This window comes from Pseudorasbora parva, chromosome 7 (assembly GCF_024679245.1).
Source record: "Pseudorasbora parva isolate DD20220531a chromosome 7, ASM2467924v1, whole genome shotgun sequence".
Classification (NCBI taxonomy): domain Eukaryota; kingdom Metazoa; phylum Chordata; class Actinopteri; order Cypriniformes; family Gobionidae; genus Pseudorasbora; species Pseudorasbora parva.
Genome location: NC_090178.1, coordinates 44,563,014 through 44,585,626, shown reverse-complemented (window position 1 = coordinate 44,585,626; position 22,613 = coordinate 44,563,014). Strand labels below are relative to the sequence as shown.

Genomic DNA, 22,613 nt, shown 5'->3' with positions numbered 1-22,613 from the left:
AGGCTGACTGAGACAAAGTTATTTTTCGCAGATTGTTCATTAACTTGTTAACAGCAGTAACGTTATATTGTGTAATATGAGACAATCGGGTCCAGTCGCGTCTGTGTCTTCCCGGCGGGTTCGGTTCCAGCTATCAAATAATAGACGGGTCCATGTCGGTTCCGGGTAATATATTTTTGGCATTTTTCGGATCTGCACGGGTCCGGGTCCAGTTTTTGAAATAATAGACGGGTCCGGGTCGGGTCTGTGTTGAACATTGCGGGTCTCTTCGGGTTCGGGTGCAAATTTTTGGACCCGTGAAGACCTCTAGTTTGAAGCCTGAAATGTGGCAAAAGGTCGCAAAGTTCAAGAGGGCCGAATCCTTTCGCAAGGCACTGTATATGCACACAAACATTTTGCTCTTATGTAATAATCTCAAGGGTTACTAGGTTTTGGACTATTATTTGATTCTTTTGTAGTGTGGGTTTGGTCAAGTGTACTAAAAACAAACATTGTCACGTGTGTACTTCAAATTCACCAACAACCTAATCAGTTTCTATGTGGCATAAAGCATAATATTGAGCAGAGCGTCACACTGGCCACGTGCTGTTTCCATAATGCTATGTCCACTATATGTAGACAGGTTTTATAATGATAAAGGATGCAGATGATGCAGGAGAATAATGATGTACGTGTTTCACTGACAATAGCAAGGCTCTTCTTACTACCTTCTATATGTCACTGTTCATATTTTTTTTTTCTTTCATTTTTGCAGCAGAACATTTTATCAGTCAGCTAATTTGATGGCATTTTTAATTGCCCAACTTCAGCTAAGCTGACATTAGTACCTCTCAAACGCATTGCTTAAGCTGAAATGCCTTTCAGTGGAAAAGAAGTATGCTAATGAAAAAAAGCCCATCTCTTTGAAGCAGACGTGCATTGCTATCAGGCAGATATCCTGGTTGGAATGCTTGCCTCAGTTTCTATAATTTCCCCAGCATATTGGCTCCCAATTAAGGAGACAAAACATCTGTCTCTTGGCAGTCTTTTCTCTTAAACTCACTGAGAAGAGTTTCAGGGCTTGATTCATGAAGCAAAATAGTGCTGATGCTGAGGTGCAGCTTTTGTCCTCTGCAAAGTAGTCTATTTTCTGACAGAAAAAAAGGGTCAATAAGCATATAAGGAGAAGAATTTTACAAGCGGTGTGCAGGAGTTCCTGGGAAATTTGGTGTTTGTAAAGGATCTATAACACTGGAGCCCTTGATGTGTGAGGGAATGGGAGGGAATTATGTAGGGCAAGTGGAGTTTGACTCTGTTTCAAAACATGTCTATATATACCTCACACACAAGGCATCAAAATACTGAAAGCATGGTCTAGTGCCTGAAGCATTACTATTAAGACTCTTAGGTGCCCTTGAGTGTCCCTATATTGACCAAAAAATGGCTTGCCTCATGCATCACTTAAAGGGGTACTTCAGCGCTGGGAAGATGAATCTGTATTTAAACTGGGTCATTTATGGAGTAGAAATGTGAAATTATTTTTGAATTTGGTGCCTTCTAGACTGAGAAAAGAGAAAATGTATTTTTGTCTGGGGATGAAGGACAACAATTGTCTATATAATATAAATATAATTAATGTATAATGTATAAGGGGGAAAAATATTGTTCTGGATATCTATACTAATATGGACTAGGTAATGTGTTATGAATGAAAGGATGCCACATTGTTTGATGGAAATGAAAATGATCAACCTACAGAGGACTGAATTCAAAGAAACCCTCAAAATCAAAGTGAGAAAATTATGCAGCAGGCTAGTCCATTTTGATGAAATTTCATTGCAGAAACTCAAAATGGTAAGCAGTAGTTTGTATGGCCCCCACATGCTTGTATTCCTGCCCGACAATGTCAGGGCATGCTCCTAATGAGACAACGGATGGTGTCCCGGGGTATTTCCTCCCAGATCTGGACCAAGGGATCACAGGGCAGAACCTAGCACCGTCGGATGGACAGTAACACAATATCCCAGAGGTGTTCTTTTGGATAAAGTTCAGGTGAGGGTGGTGACCATTCAATGTTATCAATTCCTTCATCCTCCAGAAAACTGCTTGCATACTCTTGCCACATGAGGCCGGGCATTGTTGTGCTCCAGGAGAAACCCAGGACCCACTGCACCAGCATAGGGTCTGACAATACGCCCAAGGATTTCATCCCGATACCTAATGGCTGTCAGGGTGGATATGCCTCCCAAAACCATCACTGACCCACCATCAAACCGCTCATGCTGAATGATGTTACAGGCAGCACAACGTTCTCCACGGTTTCTCCAGACCTTTTCACGTCTGTCACGTGCACAGGATGAACCGGCTCTTGTCTGTGAAAAGCACACGGCTCCAGTGGCAGACCTGCCAATTCTGGTGTTCAATAGCAAAAGCCAATCAAGCTCCACAGTGCCGGGCAGGTAGCACAGAGCCCATTAGTGGACGTCTGGCCCTCAGGCCACCCTCATGAAGTCTGTTTCTGATTGTTTGGTCAGAGACATTCACACTAGTGGCCCGCTGAAAGTCATTTTGTAAGGCTCTGGCTAGGAATGGCTACCGAAACCCGGTATTAAATGAGCCCCGGTGCTAAATTATGAAAGAACGCAGTATCGATAAGCTCTGATGCCATCGGTTCTGCTGTTGGTACTGGAGCAATGAAGAAAATATTCATACTATTTATTATCCCTACATAGACTTAGTTATATTATGAATTTTATTTTGCCATCCACTTCTTTAAACAATAATATTAAACTGTGTTGTTGCTAGTCGAAAACCAGAAGAGAGAGAGAGAGCGAGCGATGTCTCACGGAGCTACAGCGCGCACGATGTGACAGTCACTGCTTAATGAGTGATGATGGCCAACAAAAGCTTAGTCTTGTTACACTTCAGGCCTGTGATATCAATCTAACTGTATTTTCAATTTTGGTTGCTAAGAATTATAAATAGATGATGAAGTAAAACTATTAAAAACTTGCCACGTCCCTTATTGCGCAACTTCCTTCCCTTCACAGCTGTAAGCATTGGTTCCCCCTAAACGTCAGTAAACTTAACGTCAGAATCAGCACAATCTGTGATTAGTGTAAAATACAGTCTCTGTTGCTAAATAGAGAGACGTGTTTGATAATAAATAAATAGAGCTATTAAAAATACAATAATCCGCGCAAGTGTTTCCAAATGTGTTTCAAGGTGGCTTATGCTTGTGCTCTTCAAATCCGAGCGTAACTTGCAAATTATAGTACTTTAGGCTTTGTGTGTGCATCTAAACCATCAAATACACACAACAAATAGCATATGCCAAAATGACCGCTTGGAGAGTATTCACTTAAACACAGTTTATGTCTTTAATGGGTGTTAATAGTTGGGAGAAAATATAATGTGTATTATTAGATCTGCATTCGTTCTTAAAGGGGCAGCATCTAAGGGTGCGTTCACACTTGTAGTTCGGTTAGTTTGGTTCGTTTGGTCCGGACCAAAAAACAAAAACAAAACATAATAGTCCTGGTCCGCTTAGCGTTCACACTGGCATTTTTAACAGCGAACCTAAAGTTACCGAACCAAAGGCACAGGGAGACGGTAACAACCTGATTGGTCGGCTTATATGACGTAGGAGCTGCTTGCCGAACATTCAGAACAATGCTGTGTGCGGATTACAATGCTGTGTACATATGGCATTATTTTTTTTACCAGAGAACTCATGAAGAGCTCATGAAATGCTCAAAACATTCAAAACAACGCTGTGTGCTGGATTAAACGCAATCATTTTATGCGTGTACATGTGGCATTATTTTTACCCGCTGAAAACTCATGAAGAGCTCATAAAATGTTCAAAACATTCAAAACAGCAGCAGGATTTCCTCCGTTGTGCAGAACAGAGACGGCCGTTCTGTCGTCTGTACCTGCTAATAAAGGGCAACAAAGGAACTTTGATGAGAAGAGCCAGGTTTGCTTTTTGTGTGTTTTTTCTAGCATTTTCGAAACCTGCTCGTCTGACCAAATATTGATGAGGCTCTTCCTCGTTGCTCTACGTTTGCCCTCTAACGTTAAAGTTACTCATTTTGGATACACCGATCTTTCCGCGTCGTCAAATCAGCTGACTATGCGTCGCATCTTGTGACATTATACGTCCGGTTTTTGGTCCGTTTACATGTCTTTGGTCCATGTTGCGTTCATATATCAATCGAACCGCACCAGAGTTCGTTTGGAAGCGGACCGAGACCCATCTTTTGGGTCTCAAGCGGCCTCGGTCCGCTTGTTTGGTGCGCACCAGGGTTCGGATGGCAGCGTTCACATGTGTTCAAATGAACCGCACTAACCGAGGAATCGCACCAGGGTTCGTTTTAATCGAACCAAACATGACAAGTGTGAACGCACCCTAATAAACCCTAACGATTATACCATTAATGTGAATCAAACAACAAAAGGTGAATAGAAAGATACTCACAGCTTTAAAAAGTATTAATCTATTAATTTGTACACTGACAACTATACAGTATTATTTTAAGTTTGATTACTTTATTAGATGTCTTCTGTAGGCCATTACCTGAACAGTAATGTTAGACCTTCCTGAGATTAGAGCACTGTATTTCATTTGTATCTTTGTTTTATTGTATATTTATTGTATTTATTTGACCATTTGTTTTTACTTTTTGTTCTTGTTCTTATTGTATGCATATAAAACACAAAAAATATGTTTTATATTCGTTTTGTCCAAACATTTTACATATTAGATATGCATATAGATATTTTACATTTTCAGATTATAAAGTAGTGTTAATTATGTTCTTAATTTTTCTGTTTATTATAAAAAATTATAACAAAAAGAACCAATAAGAATACCGTTAAAGTACCGGATCGATAAGCAGTATCAGTAAGAGTAGTAATACGCAGGCGGCAGTGGTTCAGTGGTTCATGTAGATTGTCAGAGGCCTCCACCTGTAAAACCTGTAAAACAAAATATCTTATAAAAAATACGTTATACCACTGCCTCTTCGTTTTTTAATTTAAAAAATCTTTAACATATTAATATCCACACAAATGTAGTTCGGGCAATGCATACATTGATTACCTTCAATGCATATGTTTATAAAAAAACAAAATATAAAACAAAATCTTGCCTCTTTTCATTTATATTTTAAAAATATTAAACATATTGTGTTCACACAACAAGTGTGGATATACTGTACGATTATCTTCACTCTAATAAAATTAAATGACATAAAACCCAACCCAGTCTCTTTATGTTAAATGTCTATTTTAATGATCAAAGAAATAAATGAAACTTCACATCTGCCCTCAGCCTAAAGGAATAGCCAGGGAACAAATTATAGATTAATGAGACCAAAGATCGGCCATTAGATCTACACAAGAAGAATTATATCTCATGTTTAACCACTACAGAGACATCAGAGTCAGACGTCAGAAGGTCAAGCTAATGAAAGGTTTCTCTGTGGGGTCAACTCCGAAAACGGCAGATCAAAAGTTCAAATAAGTGCTCTCTTTATATATTCTTGTCTGAAAAAGTCTTAAAACTAAATTTTGTGACACAATAAGTAACAGTAGTATTATTACATTATGTGGGTTTCTCATCCACTACTGACCTTTCTCGTCGGTGCGAGATGCATTCTGGAATACCGGTCTGTCTGAAGTCCACACAAGTCTGGATAAAACAGTACTTGGGCACTTGGTGATGTAAGGCATGGATGAGCTGCTCAGCAATGGAAACCCATTCCATGAAGGCCACGTGAAGTTTGGAGGTTTGTAGCTGTTGACTCTGCAGAAACTTGGTGACTTCTGCGCACTGTGCACCTCAGCATGTGCTGACCCCGCTCTGGGATTTTACGTGGACTACCATTTTGTGGCTGAGTTGCTGTTGTTCCCAATTGCTGCCACTTTGTTATAACTCACAGTTGACTGTGGAATATTTATAAGTGAGGAAATTTCACTAATGGACTTATTGCACAGGTGGCAACCTATCACGACACCACGCTTGAGTTCACTGAGCTCCTGAGAGTGACCGATTCTTTCACAAATGTTTGTAGAAACGTCTGCATGCCTAGTGCTTGATTTTATTCACCTGTGGCCGTGGAAGTGATTGAACACCAATCAATACTTTTGGCAATATATTGTATATATACAGTTGCAAGAAAAAGTATGCTTGCTGAATCTGTGAAAATGTGAATAATTTTAACAAAAGAATTAATGAAAGATACAAAGTGCTTAATTTTTTTTATTTAGTGCTATCCCAAATAAGAAATTTTACATAAAATAAATGTTTACATATAGTCCACAAGACAAAATAATAGCTGAATTTATGAAGAATGACCCGTTCAAAGTTTATGAAACATTTGTTCTCAATACTGTGTCGTTCCCAGGATGATCCACGGCTGTTTTTTTTGTTTTGTGATGGTTGTTCTTGAGTCCCTAGTTTGTCCTTGTATGGTTGTTTAAGTGCCCAATGTTCTTCAGAAAAATCCTCCAGGTCCTCCAAACTCTTCAGTTCTCCAGCATCTTTTGCTTATTTGAACCCTCTCCAGCAGCGACTGTATAACTTTGAGATCACCTTTTCATACTGAGAACAATTGAGGGACTCAAATACAACTATTAAAAAAGGTTTAAAAATCACTGATGATACAGAACGAAACACGACTCAAGACCCGAGGGTTCATTTGAATAAATTCAGCCATTTTTTGTCTTGTGGACTAAATGTAAAAAAAACTAAACGATGTACAATATCTTATTCAGAAAAGTAAAAAAAACAGCCCATCGAAGCATGGACTCCACTAGATTACTGAAGGTGTGCTGTGGGATCTGGCACCAAGATGTTAGCAGCAGATCCTTTAAATCCTATAAGTTGCGAAGTGGGGACTCAATGGATCGGACTTGTTTGTTCAGCTCATCCCACAGATGCTCGATTGGATTGAGATCTGGGGAATTTGGAGGCCAAGCCTCAAACTCGTTGTTGTGCTTCTCAAACTATTCCTGAACCATTTGTTGCTTTGTGGTAGGAGCATTATCCTGCTGAAAGAGCCACAGACACCAGGGAATTCTGTTTCCATGAAAGTGTGTACATGGTCTACAGCAAAGCTTAGCCGATAGGTGGTACGTGTCAAAGTAACATCCACATTGGAGGATTGCAGGACCCAAGGTTTCCCAGCAGAACATTGCCCAAAGCATCACACTGCCTCTGCCAGCTTGCCTTCTTCCCATAGTGCATCCTGGGGCCATGTGTTTCCAGGTAAGCGACGCACATGCACCTGGCCATCCACGGGATGTAAAAGAAAATGAGATTCATCAGACCAGGCCACCTTCTTCCATTGCTCCGTGGTCCATTTCTGATGCTCATGCTATCGACAGTGGACAGGGGTCAGCATGGAGACCCTGACTGGTCTGCGGCTATGCAGCCCTATACACAACAGACTGAGATGCACTGTGTATTCTGACCCCTTTCTATCAGAACCAGCATTAACTTCTTGAGCAATTTGAGATACAGTAGCTCGTCTGTTTGACCGGTTCTCCACTGTTCTTTCCTTAGAGCACTTTTGATAGATACTGACCACTACAGACCGGGAACAGCCCACAAGAGCTGCAGTTTTGAGGATGCTCTGACCCTTTGAGCACTAACTAACCTACCCTAAACCTAACCACTTCTCATCAATATAACATATATGTAACGGGCAAACGTATTTATTGTTTCATTGAAAGCAATTGAGTTCCTGGTTGATTGATTATAGTGAGGACTAGGGCTACCTTCAGCATCTCAATGATGCTTGACCATACTTCAGCCTTTGACACGTTGGGAGTGAGAATGTGTTATCTTTATAGGCAGCAACCTTCTAAGGGGACATCCTAACTGAAATAGAACCTAATAAGTGAACAATTTGGAACAGTACAGAGGCAGAAACTCAATGTCAGCCTGTTGAGCTCTGTTTAAATTCCAGAAGCTTAACGTTACATTAAACAAGCTTCTTATTGGGATTTATTTTGTAGCATGGTTTAATCTGAATTCACATAATGGACTTGTTTCTTTGGCTAGCAACTTGTTTTCTCTGCTCTAGCTGTTGGAGACATCAAGTGGAAAACTATCACTCATCTTGCCAATTTTTGTAGTGCTCTGATGATAAAATGGCAGGCAGACATCGAGCCATCAAGTATATGTGCCTCTGGGAATGCTGTGTACAGTTCGTTCAACGCTTTTGTTGTGCTGAGAACAACCACTCACACAAACACCTGACCTATATAGATAAAAAAGGTTTGCATTAATAGATGTGTTCCAGTGTTCAGATGGAAGTTAATCCAGCCAATATCGGAAAGAATCATTCATATATGATTTGCATTCAATTTAAATTAATTTGTAAATTAATGTAGAATTAAAGCAACAAAAAGTCTGGGGTCAATACATTTTTTTGTGTGTTTTTGATAATTTATTTGATCAAAAATAGAGTAAAAACAGTAATAACTCTATAGTGCATTTTTTTTCTGGATTCTTTGAATAGGAAGTTCAAAAATACGTATATATTAACCTTTTGTAACATTATGAATGTCTTTACTGTCATTTTTTATAATAAAAAAGGACTTGCCGCAAACGTTTGAATGGTAGTGTACAGTATATCAGTCACTGATGTAAGATTTCGGTCACACCACTCACCCTTAGCTCTGATGCATCTCATTGAAATGCTGCTGGTTTGACAGTCTGGTTTATGATGTGCATGAGTTACTGGGAGTGTGAAGCACACTGAAGGCCATGAGGGACAAATCCTTGAGCAGGAGTTCAACATCGTCCGTCACAGCAGGTCTCAAGGCTGGCGTGACGCAAATTTAGTTAATGCTGCTCTCTTCTGTTTGGCATGTTTAACATTTTTCTATCAAAGTTCAGTGGACATTTTTTCCCCATCTATTTAGTTTATTAAAGCTACACTGTGTAACTTTTTTATTTTATTCTTAGCTAAAAACCCTTAGCTAAACACTTAAAATATAAGTTCTCATTAATATATATTTACTTCTTTCAAGTAATAAAGTATTCTCGTAAGTTTATAATATGCCATTTAAAATACGTACGGGTGAGGGGTTCGAATGCCAGTCGCCATGTTGCTCCTCCATCTTGAAAGTACATGAGCCAAAGAGGGACATACCTGTAAATTCAAGCTTCGCTTTCGCATTTTAACACTTGATGGCACCGTGTCGAATGTCAAGAGGGGGACTGCCATGTTAATCTTGGACTGAATCGGCCACCGTAGGAGTTAAAACGAAATCAGAATTGAGAGAAACAGAAACTATTATTCACTGGATGCTCATATACCTTTACACCACTAGATGGGGGAAAATATCACACAGTGTAGCTTTGATGCAAATGAAAGATCTAGGCCTACCACTAACGACTATTTTTATATCAATTAATCAATCTGTTGACTAATTTATTGATTAATGGATTAATCTAAACTAATAATTTCCACCAAAAATCAATTTTTTTACTTAAAACATTTCATTTAACTAGCAACTTTGGCATTCAGTAGTTTACAATAAAAAGTGTAAATGTAAACAAGCCCTTGACAAAATGTAAAAATGTAAAAGGTACAAATTTGTAAACACTTGACTCCGCTTCACTCTACCCCGCCATCCTTGGAATCTTTGACGTAACGTTAGCTCATATTAGTGGTGTGGAGGAAACGGGTATTTCAGTCAAAGAATAAAAATGATATTTAAAAGGTAAAATAATATCCAGTGATCAGTCGATTAAAAGTAATGATGTTGACTAATTATCAGCGTTGACGCAGTCGATTGTATCGATCAATCGCGCCTAGAAAGATCTTAGAGATCAAAATTAGTCATTTCTCAGCAGATGGATGGGGGGGATGAGGCCACTGTTTTTGAAGTAATTAAACTTGTAGCTAATGCACACCTAGCTGTGGATCATCGCTTATGAATCATAAGGAGCTTTCACACAGGGTAGTTCTAGGAAACAGTCACCAGGGTGGTTCCCCTAGAACCATTTTCCTGGTTGCATTTGCTCCGCCAGTAAAAAAAGTGACGTTAGCCGCGATTGTTGTGACTTATTTTGACGGCACTGAGAACGGCAGAGCCTGAGCACACAGCTTTACTATTCTCTATTAGTTCATAATCTGTTTAACAGTCTTAATATGTTAGATAGAACTATAATACACAAAAAGTAGACAGTATATGTAAAAGTATTAGCGTGTGCTATGTGGTTGATGTCGAATGTCGTTAGCTGAGCAGAAATACATAATCATGTTTTGCTTGGTCCAAAGTTGTGTTGGATTTTCTCCTTAGCATAACGGTTTGGAGGTCCATCTATCACTGTTTTCCATGTTTGTGGAGTAAATACTGTATATAGGCTAGTGTGTGTGTGTGTGTGTGTGTGTGGTTTTTTAAAACATGGCGGGTGCCAGTTTCACATGCGTTGGGCCAATCAGCATATACTTACGTCACTGGTAGTTCCTAGTGTTCTGGGTTAGACCCCACTCTGATATCAGAGCTAATTTAGTTACCCCCAAAAAGAGTTCCTAGAACTGAAATCGTTCCTAGTTTCTGTGGTGTGTGAACTTGCCTAAACTATGAAAGGGTTCATCCGGTGCTGAAGCCCCTATAGTAGCCATAGAGGACCTCACATGGATTTTGGCGTATACGCTACCATTGAAAACCGTTTGGCAGATTTTTTTGTAAGAAATCAATACTTTTATTCTGCAAGGATGCATTACATTGATCATAAACAACAGTAAATATGTTTTTAATAGTGCTGGGCGATCCAGTAATCATGATTAATCACATCCATAATGCACATTTTAGTATGTAGGAGCTCATCCAGATACTCTATGCTTTTTGTATATAAGAGCAGTATGCAAGTACGGTATTCTAAAGCGAGTGTGTTCATCCTCTCTCTTCAGGTGGCCTACATGCGGATGTGATGCACTGAACTCCAGTACACTTCTCTGAACCCAGCGGACCAGTTTATCATCGCAATGTCATGCTCTTATAGGCTGTAAAAACCTATTAAATGCAAAACATTAAAAACATTTTTTTTTTTTGTATAAAAAACTTTGTTGTGTTTTGTTTTACAATCTAAAAAAGTTTGTACTCAGGTCTGCATGATATGAGAAGGAAGTGTCCTGTATATCTTTTTAATTGGGATTTCGTCCTATCTTGCAATCTGTACCAGCGTAAATGCCCATCATGCTTCATTAAAAGGACACTGAGTATCCTTCCATGCACTCTTAAAACATAACCAGTACTTTGGTTAACTGTCTGTCTTAGGAGTTCTTCAGTGTGCGGTCCAGGGAGTGACAGGAAACACTTTGTTCCCGGATCTGACTGAATAAATGTGTTCATAGAGCTTTTTGAATATGCTTAGAGCTCACTGTGCTTAAAGGTGGGCTAAGTGTTATTTCAAAACCAAGTCCAATAACAAACTTGTAGCCAATCAGCAGTAAGGGGCGTGTCTACTAATGATGGTGAGAAGAGAGCGCCCAGTGCACGTCATTATTTAAAACAACACACACGTGACGGACATTAGCCGAGAGCTAATATATGCTTGCTTGAATACGCTCGTGTGTCATGTTCACTTGTTTGATCATTTGTGATCGTATTGTCGCTCACCTCAGCGATGATAAAGACCCGTTCATTTCCACACCGTATGGAGCATCTAAATCTCCTCACTGTTTCAAGCGTCAGCTCTATACTATACTCCTAATGTTTATTTCCTCTTTTCATGATCTATATAACCCTTATCCAGTCATAATTGTAATATGTCGTTCATTATTTTAGACTGTCATGCTCGTGTACTATCAAGTTGTTCATGAGAATGGTTTGTGTTTTTGTGATGCATGGGTCTTTTTCATATAATGTTCGACCTGGATTAGTAACACAGATTCTGCCGTAATCGTTGTCTGGGTTACGTATGTGAGGGGCGGAGCTATCAAAATAGGGCCGATACCCTTTTGAGGGTAGGGGCGTGTTTGAAATGATGATTTAGAATAACAACAACGGTTACCAGAAAGCACTTACCTTTAATAACGCATCATGATGTCAATGTCTAGCGACAGGTGGGAACACACTTTACCTTTAAAAACGTCTGCATATCATCAGGGTGCTTTGTTTTGTGTGGAATGCACATGACATCCTTTATCTGGCATTTGTATAGCAACTCCTTAAGCCGGGTGCACACCGTGCGATTTAAGCCAAGATTTGGCCGTCTGAGACAAATGAAGCAAATCCTAGAAGATTCCTCTGATCCCGAAAAAAAAATCTGACGTCTTCGATCGTTAGTTTGACATGTTCACCGACAGCCAATTAATGACACTGAGATTACATTTGACCTCAGATGAAATTCTGGCAGTTTCAGAAGATTTGGCACACAGTCCTACAGTCTGACTTTTCCTATGACGACTGTCAAATTGTCTTAGTTTTTTAAGTCAAACCATGACCAAAATGAGCGCTAGCTATTTCTTTGTAGCCACCATTTAAGTCATGCATGTACTGCAGCTTACGGTCACCGAACGTGTCGTTTTTAATGATGTTTAATGAGTTTTCTGTTTCTATCTGACATTAATGACAGCTGAGATCTTACAGTGGAGATCATGTTTGTACAGTCTGACAGGGAACAATCGTAAAGGACTATTATAAATCCCACCATGTGCACCCGGCTTTAGCAACCACATAGCAACACCCTGGCACTGTGACAGCGAGTTTTGTACCTGCAAACACCACTCATATTTTTTCTGCAGAAAACCTAAGCCCTGATCTGAATGCTCAAGGACTCTGACTCTGAAATTCACAAACCTTCATGTTGATCTTACAGAGAGGTACAAATGGACTATATGCATGAGTTAATCAAAAAGGGTTTTGCCACAGGCCAAAAAACAACATTAAGACATGTGGACAAGGTTAATCTGACCACCTTTCTGTATAAAAGCAGTTGCACATAAATGTGAGGATGAAGCAAATTGTGTAATTGGATCTAGAAAAGTAAATTTGATCAAGACAAACTTTGACTGTTGGCTTGAAAAAGCCCATTTTACAAGTATACAAGCATACGACGTGAGAACCGCCAGTGTTTACACACACACAAAAGTTTGGGGTCAGTGACGATCTTGAATTTATTTATTTTTTAAAGAAATTAATACTATTACTTTCTAGTTAATTCTACTTATTAAAGAGCACATTAAATTGATTAAAGGCGATAGGAAAACATTTAAATTTGTACTAAATATTTCTATTTCATGAATGTTTTCATCATAACTAACAGTGCAAATATAACTAACTAACATAACTAACAATATAAGTAAGAGCGTTTCCATTACAGATTTGCGCAAAACTTTTGCTGTACTTTCTAAATGCCAATTAAAAAACTATTGTGAAATGACATTCCTTAACCGATGTTTCATTAAAAAAAATCATGGCAACAGATGTTATGAGATGTTTGGTATTTCTCCATCCTTCCCGTAAATTCTTTTGTCTTTTTCTTTTGACTCACCATATTTGTGTGTGTTGAGCATCATAGATGTCAATGTTACCATCCATTCGTTTTGATTGTAGGAGAAAACGAGTTAATTTGAAACCTTTTTGTGCTATATTCAACTTCCAGGTTTTAATGCATCTTTGTTTAACATTACAGAAGTTGTCGTTTTCTCGTACATATTGTTTGCAAAGCCTGCATCAAAACTGTGACTGATTTACCAAGGAATTTGCATTAAAATGACCGAAATACAAATAATTATTGCTTAACTGAGACATTCACATTGTTGAAAATAAATAACCACACTCCTAGCATTAGGATCCTTTGAAAAGTAACGCTATTTTTAGTCCAGTGATCGCCGTTGGTCTTTCACCTATCATAGATAGCCACGTTACACAATGAGTCGTTCACTGCAGGCTTGGTTACAATAAAAGCTGTTTTGGGACTAACAAGGACGTTTTCAGTTCTGAAACTGAACATGCTAACACTATTTTGACACTTGCCATGATTGAAATGACTGTTTTTCAAATAAATGCAGCCTTGGTGAGATTAAGAGACTTCCTTCAAAAAGTCTTGCCGACCCCAAAGAAGGGTTAAAGTCAGAAAGATTGTGAAAAAACCCAACACAAGTTTATTCATCTTATTCTTAATATAAGAGCAACGCCGCCATTTGTAACTTGATTGTGTTAAGGCCTGTGCGTTCACACCGCCGGCGGCGAGAGCGGCAACCTGGCCGGAAGTCATTCATTTTCAATGGGAGCCGGGCAGGGAGCTCCGGCGAGAGCGGCGCGTCTTGGACGATTTGGGCGTCGAGGAGAGTTGAAATCAGCTCAACTTTATGGTAATGAGCTATGACGCGGTTCGGCGGCAACAGGCGGCAACCAGTCAGAATGTAGAAGTGCTCCGCTTGAGAGAAATCCAGATAACGCAGGCCTGTAAACTTTGGTTCCGACCACATTAGTTCCCAAGCAATTTGTAGGAGAGGTTGATCATTGCTGTGCGGGGTTCCCTATCATTTATGACAAGATCATTCATAGTGATGTGTAATTTGTTAAGAAGTCGCGCAACACTATTTTATAGGCGCTAGAACGCTCGTTGTTCAGCGGGTGTGCAATTAATTCTTACTTTCACATTTAAACGATTTCATGAAGTTAATTTATACCCTACTTGTGGTTAGTATATCCATCAACATGCTTGTTTGATTTGCGGCCTCTTTAAATACAGTTGAAAAAAAGAAAAAACATTCGATCTACGTCAGAGCGGCAGCACGTCCACGGAGCTTTCTACAGCGTCGTTGTCAGGGCGGCAAGAGCGAATTTTGACACTCTCGTCGGCGGTGGTGTGAATGCACGGTTAAAGCTACACTGTGTGATATTTTCCCCCATCTAGTGGTGTAAAGGTGTATGACCATCCAGTGAATAATAGTTTCTGCTCCTCTCAATTTCGATTTCGTTTCAACTCCTACGGTGGCCGATTTAGTCATGGCTTCCAGTTCGACCTCTTCGGTAAGTGTTGCCTCAACTCAAGTGATGAGGTAATTTTTGAAAACTATTATAATTTGCAGTTATTTAATTTACCAAATGATCTATGATCAAATTAATCTATGTAAAATGATTCATAGTTTTACGTTTTCGTTATTTTTAACCAGTTCATTGCTAACATCAGCTATCAGGTTCCCAGACGAATGCAAGCTAATCTTAGTAAAGTAACTTTTATCAGTGCTATCGTTATTCTTTAGATTATATGACATCACTAGCGTAAGGCAAACAAATTATAATGCAATTAAAATATTGATCTCATGTTATCCGTCATAGAACACGGATTTATGTTATAAGGTAAACAATACTTTTTCATCATTGACGTGAGGAAAACTATCCTAGACGTCGTTCTAGTGTTATGCACAGCACACCATGATATAATTAGCCAAGCAACAATAAAACTTCCAATATACACAAATAGGCTGAATTAATATTACCTGTCGAGAAGAAAGCAGGCAACGTCGGCATCCTTTTTAAAATCGTTGCTCCTCATGAGCTCTTTCCATCTTGGAAAGGCCACTCCAATATTTACTTTTGTCTTGTTGATTTGCCCGTTGCGTTGCCGTCTTAATTCTCTTTTCCGCTTCCTTGGCGACTCTGATACATATCCCGCAATATTACTAGGTCCCGACCCGGGTCGAATTCGGTAATCAATTCCGGGACGTGGTTGCTTTCACACAGAAGGCGACCCGGCAATGTTCCGGGAATATTGCAGGTCCGACGTGCAGTGTGAAAGGGGCTTAAGAGTGATCCTCCATCATCATATAGCAGCCTCAAGCAGTCCCCCTCTTCACATTCGACACGGTGCCATCGAGTGTAAAAACGCGAGAATCGAAGCTTGAATTTATGGGTATGTCCCTCTTTGGCTAATGTACTTTCAAGATGGAGGAGCAACACGGCGACCGCCATCCGAACACTCAACACGTATGTATTTGCAATGGTATATTATAAAATTACGAGAATACATTTTTACTTGAAAGAAGTAAATATACATTAATGAGCACATATATTTTTGAAAGAACTAAGTGATTTTAGCTAAGAATAAACTAAAAAAGTTACACAGTGTAGCTTTAAGGCTTTGTCCAGTGTTTGGTAGTGCCAAATTTTCTGCCAAATAAAGCATTTTATCCGATTTGCACGAAAGCACCAGATCATATTCACGCAATGGCAACAAAAAGTTATGGAATTCAAGTCGATTCATCAAACTGTTTTCAAATAACACAAGGCTGTATCTCCGCAACGCTTTATCGCAACCAAACTTCGTACATATCCTCACAAGCATGACCTGAGGTTATATGTTTCAGCGCAGCCACCTAGTGGTCTAGAGATATGACAAATGGCTATTTTTGCTCATAACTTCTAAACGGTTGCCCAAAAATCATAAAAGTGTTCTCATTAGATATGGGGCGAATGATTCGGGCAATTTTTGGGCATTGGCCATTTAGAATTTTGTTCTTAAATGCTGTATTTCATGAACGCAATATTGTATTATTATTAAACTCAGTATGGGTCATCTGCACAATACCTTGAAGGAGCCTGAGAAGTTTTCCGAAAAACAAATCTCTGAAAAACAAATCAAATCTTGATCAGAATCAAAGCGGGTTGACTAAATGCTTTAGGCCAAATTTTGATAGTAAGGGGCAAAAAATTGCCATCAAATTCAGGTGTGGGTTATTTTTTAAATAATAACTGCAAATGTCTGTAACTAAATGAAATTTTCATTAAATTTTCATTAAAAACGCTTGTGTATGGGGGCACTTTGATGACCCACGAAAAGCGGTGGAACTGTGCCACTTGGTGGCGCTATAATTGAACAAAACATGAAATTGCCTCTATACATCATACAACAACATCATTTTACATTTTAACAATTATTTTACATTTACTGCATTTTTTTATTCTTCTATTGAATCAGAAGTTCACACACATTCACAGAAAAATGATTACTTACACATTGCAAAATAAGGTGGATAAAACAGCATTTTTTTGCTGTTTGGCTGGTTCAAGGTTTATAGACCTCCATCCTCTGAATGTTAGAGGAGGTAAGGATGGAATGGTTTTCCAAGACCAATAAAAAGACGTTGATGAAGGAACATGTCCTGCTTGGGTAAATCATGCTGTGTGTGCGTGTGCGTGTGCGTGCGTGCGTGCGTGCGTGCGTGCGTGTGTGTGTGTGTGTGTGTGTGTGTGTGTGTGTGTGTGTGTGTGTGTGTGTGTGTGTGCGCGCTCGCGCGTATCTACACGTATAGTGAAGGTGATATTTTACATAGAGCTGGTGTGGGCACTGAAGCGATGGATAAGTTAATTAAGCACATGTGCTAGTGAGCGTCACAAGCCTCCTTAACATTTCTTTTCTGCAAATATCAATACTTCATTAATTGTAGGAGAAATGGCACAAACTGATCTTTGACATTTTATTAGTACCGCTAGCATAATATAAAATGTGGACAAAGTTATAGATGGAGAGAGAGGGAAAGATGAAATCCACTTTGCACTACTGAACTTGAACAAACTCTCCTATAGGAATCTCTAATCCTAGGTGCACTTTATCTGGACCAGCTGCTCCTCACTATCACAACCTGTATGTATGATTTATTATTGATGTATATATTTTCTACAGGGTGTTCAAAATATGTAGTTTGGTGTTGTACATTGTGTAGGTCTCCGGCTAACTCGCATTATTACTGTCTTACTGAAATACTTCAGCTAATCATCTGTGGGCCACTATCACCTAAAACTGTGTATTAATGCAGATTGTCTGTCATTCTTTGAGTAAAGATAAAGGATGAAGCAAGATTAGTTTTGCAAACTTTAATGTAACATCCGTCATTCACGCCAGTGCTCGGCTAACGTATGCGCCGTTATAGATGCAGTTCCCGCATGAGCACCGCGATAATTCAGAAATACACACATGGGTTTGTTAATGTTAATGGGGAGGAATTACAGCTCAACATCCCATAATGTAGCTCAAAATGAGTAGCTTATCACTGAGAAACATCCTCCTCAAACCGTCCTTGTGATGGAGGTTCGGGTTGAACATCATCGGACTCGAGCTCAGATTGATTTGGTCAAATTGACGTCATCGTTGCCTTCTTTACTGTGTGTATAATCGCTGAGCGTTAGGAAGCCCCGGAGCTGAAGTTCAGTTATGGTGATGGGCTGTAGGTGGTCGACCAATCACAACAGAATCATCTGTTAAGTCCTTTGAGAATCATTGAACATTGTGGTGTTCACAGTGCAGTGTATATTATTAGAAAATGTTTTATTTTATTATTTTTTACCTTTGATGCATGTAAACCTGTTGTAGGAGAAAACAAAAAAAATTAGGAGCTTTAAAATAACATAAAAGGGGCACTATAAAGTCCACTTACTATGGTGAAAAACTGTAATAGATCTAATTGATCAATCAGTTCCATTTTATGTTGTTAAATTAATGTGTTTAATGTTTTTTAATGTTTTAAATTAATGTGTTTAATGTTTTTTAATGTTTTAAATTAATGTTTTCCCATTATGTTAGTGTCATGTGTTACCAATCAATCGATCAATCAAAATTGTATTTATATCCACAACTTTCCCGAACTCTGAACTTTTCCATGATCGCTATGGCAACGTAGAACACGCCGATAACGAACTTCCGGTTTACGTTAGTCTGTACTGTTATTTGCTAAACGCTTGGTTGTATTATGAGGATTCAGGAGTAGACTTTTATAACAACGCTTCAGGCAAAATGATCACATGTTCCAGATGGTTGCATGGATCTGACTATCTTACAAGAACTTGCTAATATCTGTAGCACTAAGCGGTTGACCTGAGTTATGCGGCGCACACATTTTGCCACTGTGTTAGGCTTGGCTGTTCCTATGAACCACGCGAGAATTACCTTCCGTCCATGCGCCTGTAAATTGATTTTATTTTATTATAAATAAAGGTTTATTTGTTTCTAGTTATTTATTTTTGTTCACCCGCATCCACATTCACCCATCAAATATTATCCCGCGCCGCACTCGGTTGTGCTGGGTCCCGCGGGAGTGGTCTCTATTTGGAAGGTAACGTTAGGCTGTTAGAGCGGTCTTGCTACACATTAAATCTGTAAATTATTGAAAACAATAAACATACCCCTTGCAAAAAAATAAACAGTTTTACTGCAGTATTTTAAATAGGTTAAACTAATAATCTCAATAATTACATTTACAGCAATTAAATGTTAATTTTATTACAATGCATTTAAATTTATTGAAGTTCATGCATTAATTTTATGTTGATTAAAAAAAAGTACTGACAATGTCTGACATGAACATTTCAACAATTACAAATATTAATATCACAATTCTCGAGTTTATTTGAAGCTCGTTGGTCATTGAATGGAAGGTGTAGGGTGGTGCTAGGCAACATGTCAAACCGGTCCGTTTATGTTGCATGGTTTATGGAAGCAAGGTTTCTGAGGTGTGAGACCCAGAAGCTCAGCAGCGCTCATTAACCCTGGCGAGAGCAGCCTTAACTCGGCTCGTCATTCTGACGACTGCCGCTGCCTGGCAGAAACCCCTCCCATGACGCAAATTCGCGTCTGTTGTGTAGTGTATGAAGCGAATGGATTCAAAATGTTTACGCGTCCAACTTCGCACGAATTGCACTATTTATTCGTGTCACTCGTGTCTGGTGTAAGCAGCATAACTGTTATGTGTGCTAAACTGGAACTGAGATACCGTCAACCGGAAGTATCGAGTGTCGTGGCGACGCCCACTAAGACTTGCAGGAAAGTTGTGGATAGCACAATAAGTACAACAGTAGTCGGCCATCGTGCTGTACAAGATGATAAATAAATATAATAATGCAATAATACAGGGAGTTTGCATCAGAAACACTAATTTGAAAACTTTAAAATCAAATACAATTGTAAGCCTGAGAAAAAAAAGTCGTTTTTCAACTTAGATTTAAATTTGGACACTAGTCTTAACAATAAAGGAAGACTATTCCACAATTTTGGACCAATAATTGAAAAGCACGGTCACCCCTAGCCTTAAAGGGTTAGTTCACCCAAAAATGAAATTTATTTCATTAATTCCTCACCCCTAATGTCGTTCCACACCCGTAAGACCTCCGTTTATCCTCGGAACACAGTTTAAGATATTTTAGATTTAGTCTGAGGCCTTTCTGTCCTTTGACTTTAAGTGTTTGCCCACTTGCTGTCCACGTCCAGAAGGGAATGAAAACATCATCAAAGTAGTCCATATGTGACATCAGTTGGTTAGTTAGACTCTTTTGAAGCATCGACAATACATTTTGGTCCAAAAATAACAAAAAATATACATTTATTCAGCACTGTCTTCACTTTTTGAATAAACTGTGCCTGCAGTTGTATCTGCCTGTTATCCTGTTTTTTATAATACACAAATGGATAGGTTTAGGGAAGGGATTGAGTTACGTGTTCAAAATGTGTCTGAATATGTGTGTGTCCACAAGGTAAATGGATTTAATCACCCTAAATTATGTTTTTTTTGAAAATGCAGAATGTTTATTGTAATGTAAGCTTCAGCCTCCACAAAATACCAAATTTGTCCATTCACTTTCTTGTGCTTAATTCTGCAACTGTCAGGTGTTGTTAATTGACATACATTTGTGTCTTGAACATTAAACATAATAATAAAAATGTGGCACGATGTGAAGGGGGAGGAGAATTAATGCGTGCGTCACGTTTAGTCGATAAAACCCTTCCGCAAAGGATTCTCCAGTGTATCCTCGCTCCCCACTCCTCATTCCTCGCCTCCTCGAGGTGCAATTAGAGAATTGAGATGTCCTACAAGATGGCTGAGCTTCATCAGTTTCCGAGGAGGGATATTGAGAAACAGCCAAGGTCTAATGTGTGGCCCTGTTTGTGAGTTGGACTATTCATCATCACTCCATCAAATTAGTAAAGTCCTTGGCCAAGGAGTTTGACTCACAACAAACGTGAATATTAAAATCCCCTACAATCAAAAGATGATCATACTCTAGAGGACAAAAAAGTTTGGTTTCAATCCTTATTTGGTTTTGGTGGACGGTAACCAGATGGTTAGCTGATCCATATATTCAATTCAAATAAAAGAACCTCAAAACAGTTCAGTCTTATTGGTCAGCAACAAAAGCTGCTTTTAAAAACAGATGCAAGCCCACCACCTCTGCCAGAGAGTCTGGGACAGTTCAAAAAGAACAATCTGAGGGCACCAGTTTGGAAAAAGGGCTAGTATCACCCATACTCAACTAATTCTCAGTCATTAATAAAAAATACAATCTGTTTAGGGTGAAGAAATCTCGCGCAAAAAAACAACAGCAGAGCCATCCTGACACACACTGGATCGCTACCATGTTGTGTTTTGTATTTATGCATTGGTCACTGTTGGACCATTTATATATCATTGATATCATCAGCTTATTGCAATGAATTGTGAATCATCGATATGATGTTAATTTTCCATCAGTTATTGAAATATAGTTTTAAGTTCAATCCATACAATCTAAAATGTGGCTGCTATATTTAATTTTTTTTCCTTCTCTGTAAATTTCACAGGTTATAGTGAATACTTCCAATAGTTTCTTATTCAATGGTGTATTTTTTTTCCATAGTTTTTTCCATACAATGAAGCTGATGCTCAGGCTCTAAAAACGACTAAAGCAGCATGAAACTATCACAAAATTAGGTCTTTCTTCAAGTGTCCTATATTCCAGGTGTTGTACATCATTCAAACATGTCCAAAGGATTTCCACTCTCACGTATGAAGGTCTCAGTCTAATTGTGGAAAACACTGAAGAAGGGCATGAAGATGCTCAAACTTATTTATAGTCCTGTTTGTATTATTTTTAGTTGACCACTGCCACCTTGGCCTTTTTTCCCTGCGCTGTTGTACGAATGCACTGCAGCCGCTTCACTCAGAGCCTAATTCAGGGGAAACTGAATTTTCCAGCAGGCTGCACTCCATCAAAGCCGTGCGGCCTGTCGGTGGAGCCACACGGGTCTTCAGTTCCACTGAGTAACATAGTTAGTGCAGCTTCCTCGTTGCACTGTTTCTCTGACAAATAACAGCCCAGGGCCAAAGTTAGGGCTTTTAACAGGCGCCTGCAAAATGCTTTGGGAACTAGTTTGCTGAATTTTGTTATTTATTATTAGTAGATTTTTTTTTACACTACCAAAAAACTTTGGGCTAACCCACTGGTCATTTATGTTGTCTGCATGTCTACACAAACATCATTTGGTATGAATACGTTGTACATGTCAGAGGTATGGAGACTGTGGTAGTTCTTCTTTTCGGTCTTGATTCCATCATCACTCATCAGTCATGAGATTTTTTAAACACTCGTGTAAATGTATATGTTGCTATATTCTTCATAAACTCCTGAATCATAACTGGGGACATGATCTCTATTACTTCAGATTATTAGTGATTGTGTTGACTTTTAAATATCTATTTATTTATTTAATGGAGAAATGTATGTGATAGTTATTAACTCATGCAGTTAGCCTGTTTTAACTGATATATTTTAATCAATTCTTTTGAGTAATGAGTGAATTACAGCTACCCTATCGTTACTTTGGAATTTCAATGTTCCATGTAATTAAA

The 22,613-nt window shown here is 38.9% G+C and overlaps 1 protein-coding gene across 2 annotated transcripts in view; it reads left to right on the top strand.

Moving 5' to 3' along the window:
- ube3d (ubiquitin protein ligase E3D) overlaps nt 1–11,551 on the top strand; it is a 59,777-nt gene extending 48,226 nt beyond the window's left edge. For both annotated transcript variants that reach the window (XM_067449319.1, XM_067449318.1), the window contains exon 10: nt 10,917–11,551. In XM_067449319.1, the coding sequence (XP_067305420.1) occupies nt 10,917–10,937 (21 nt within the window). In that variant the 3' untranslated portion in view covers nt 10,938–11,551. The remainder of the gene's footprint in view (nt 1–10,916) is intronic.
- The last annotated feature ends 11,062 nt before the right edge of the window (nt 11,552–22,613 follow it).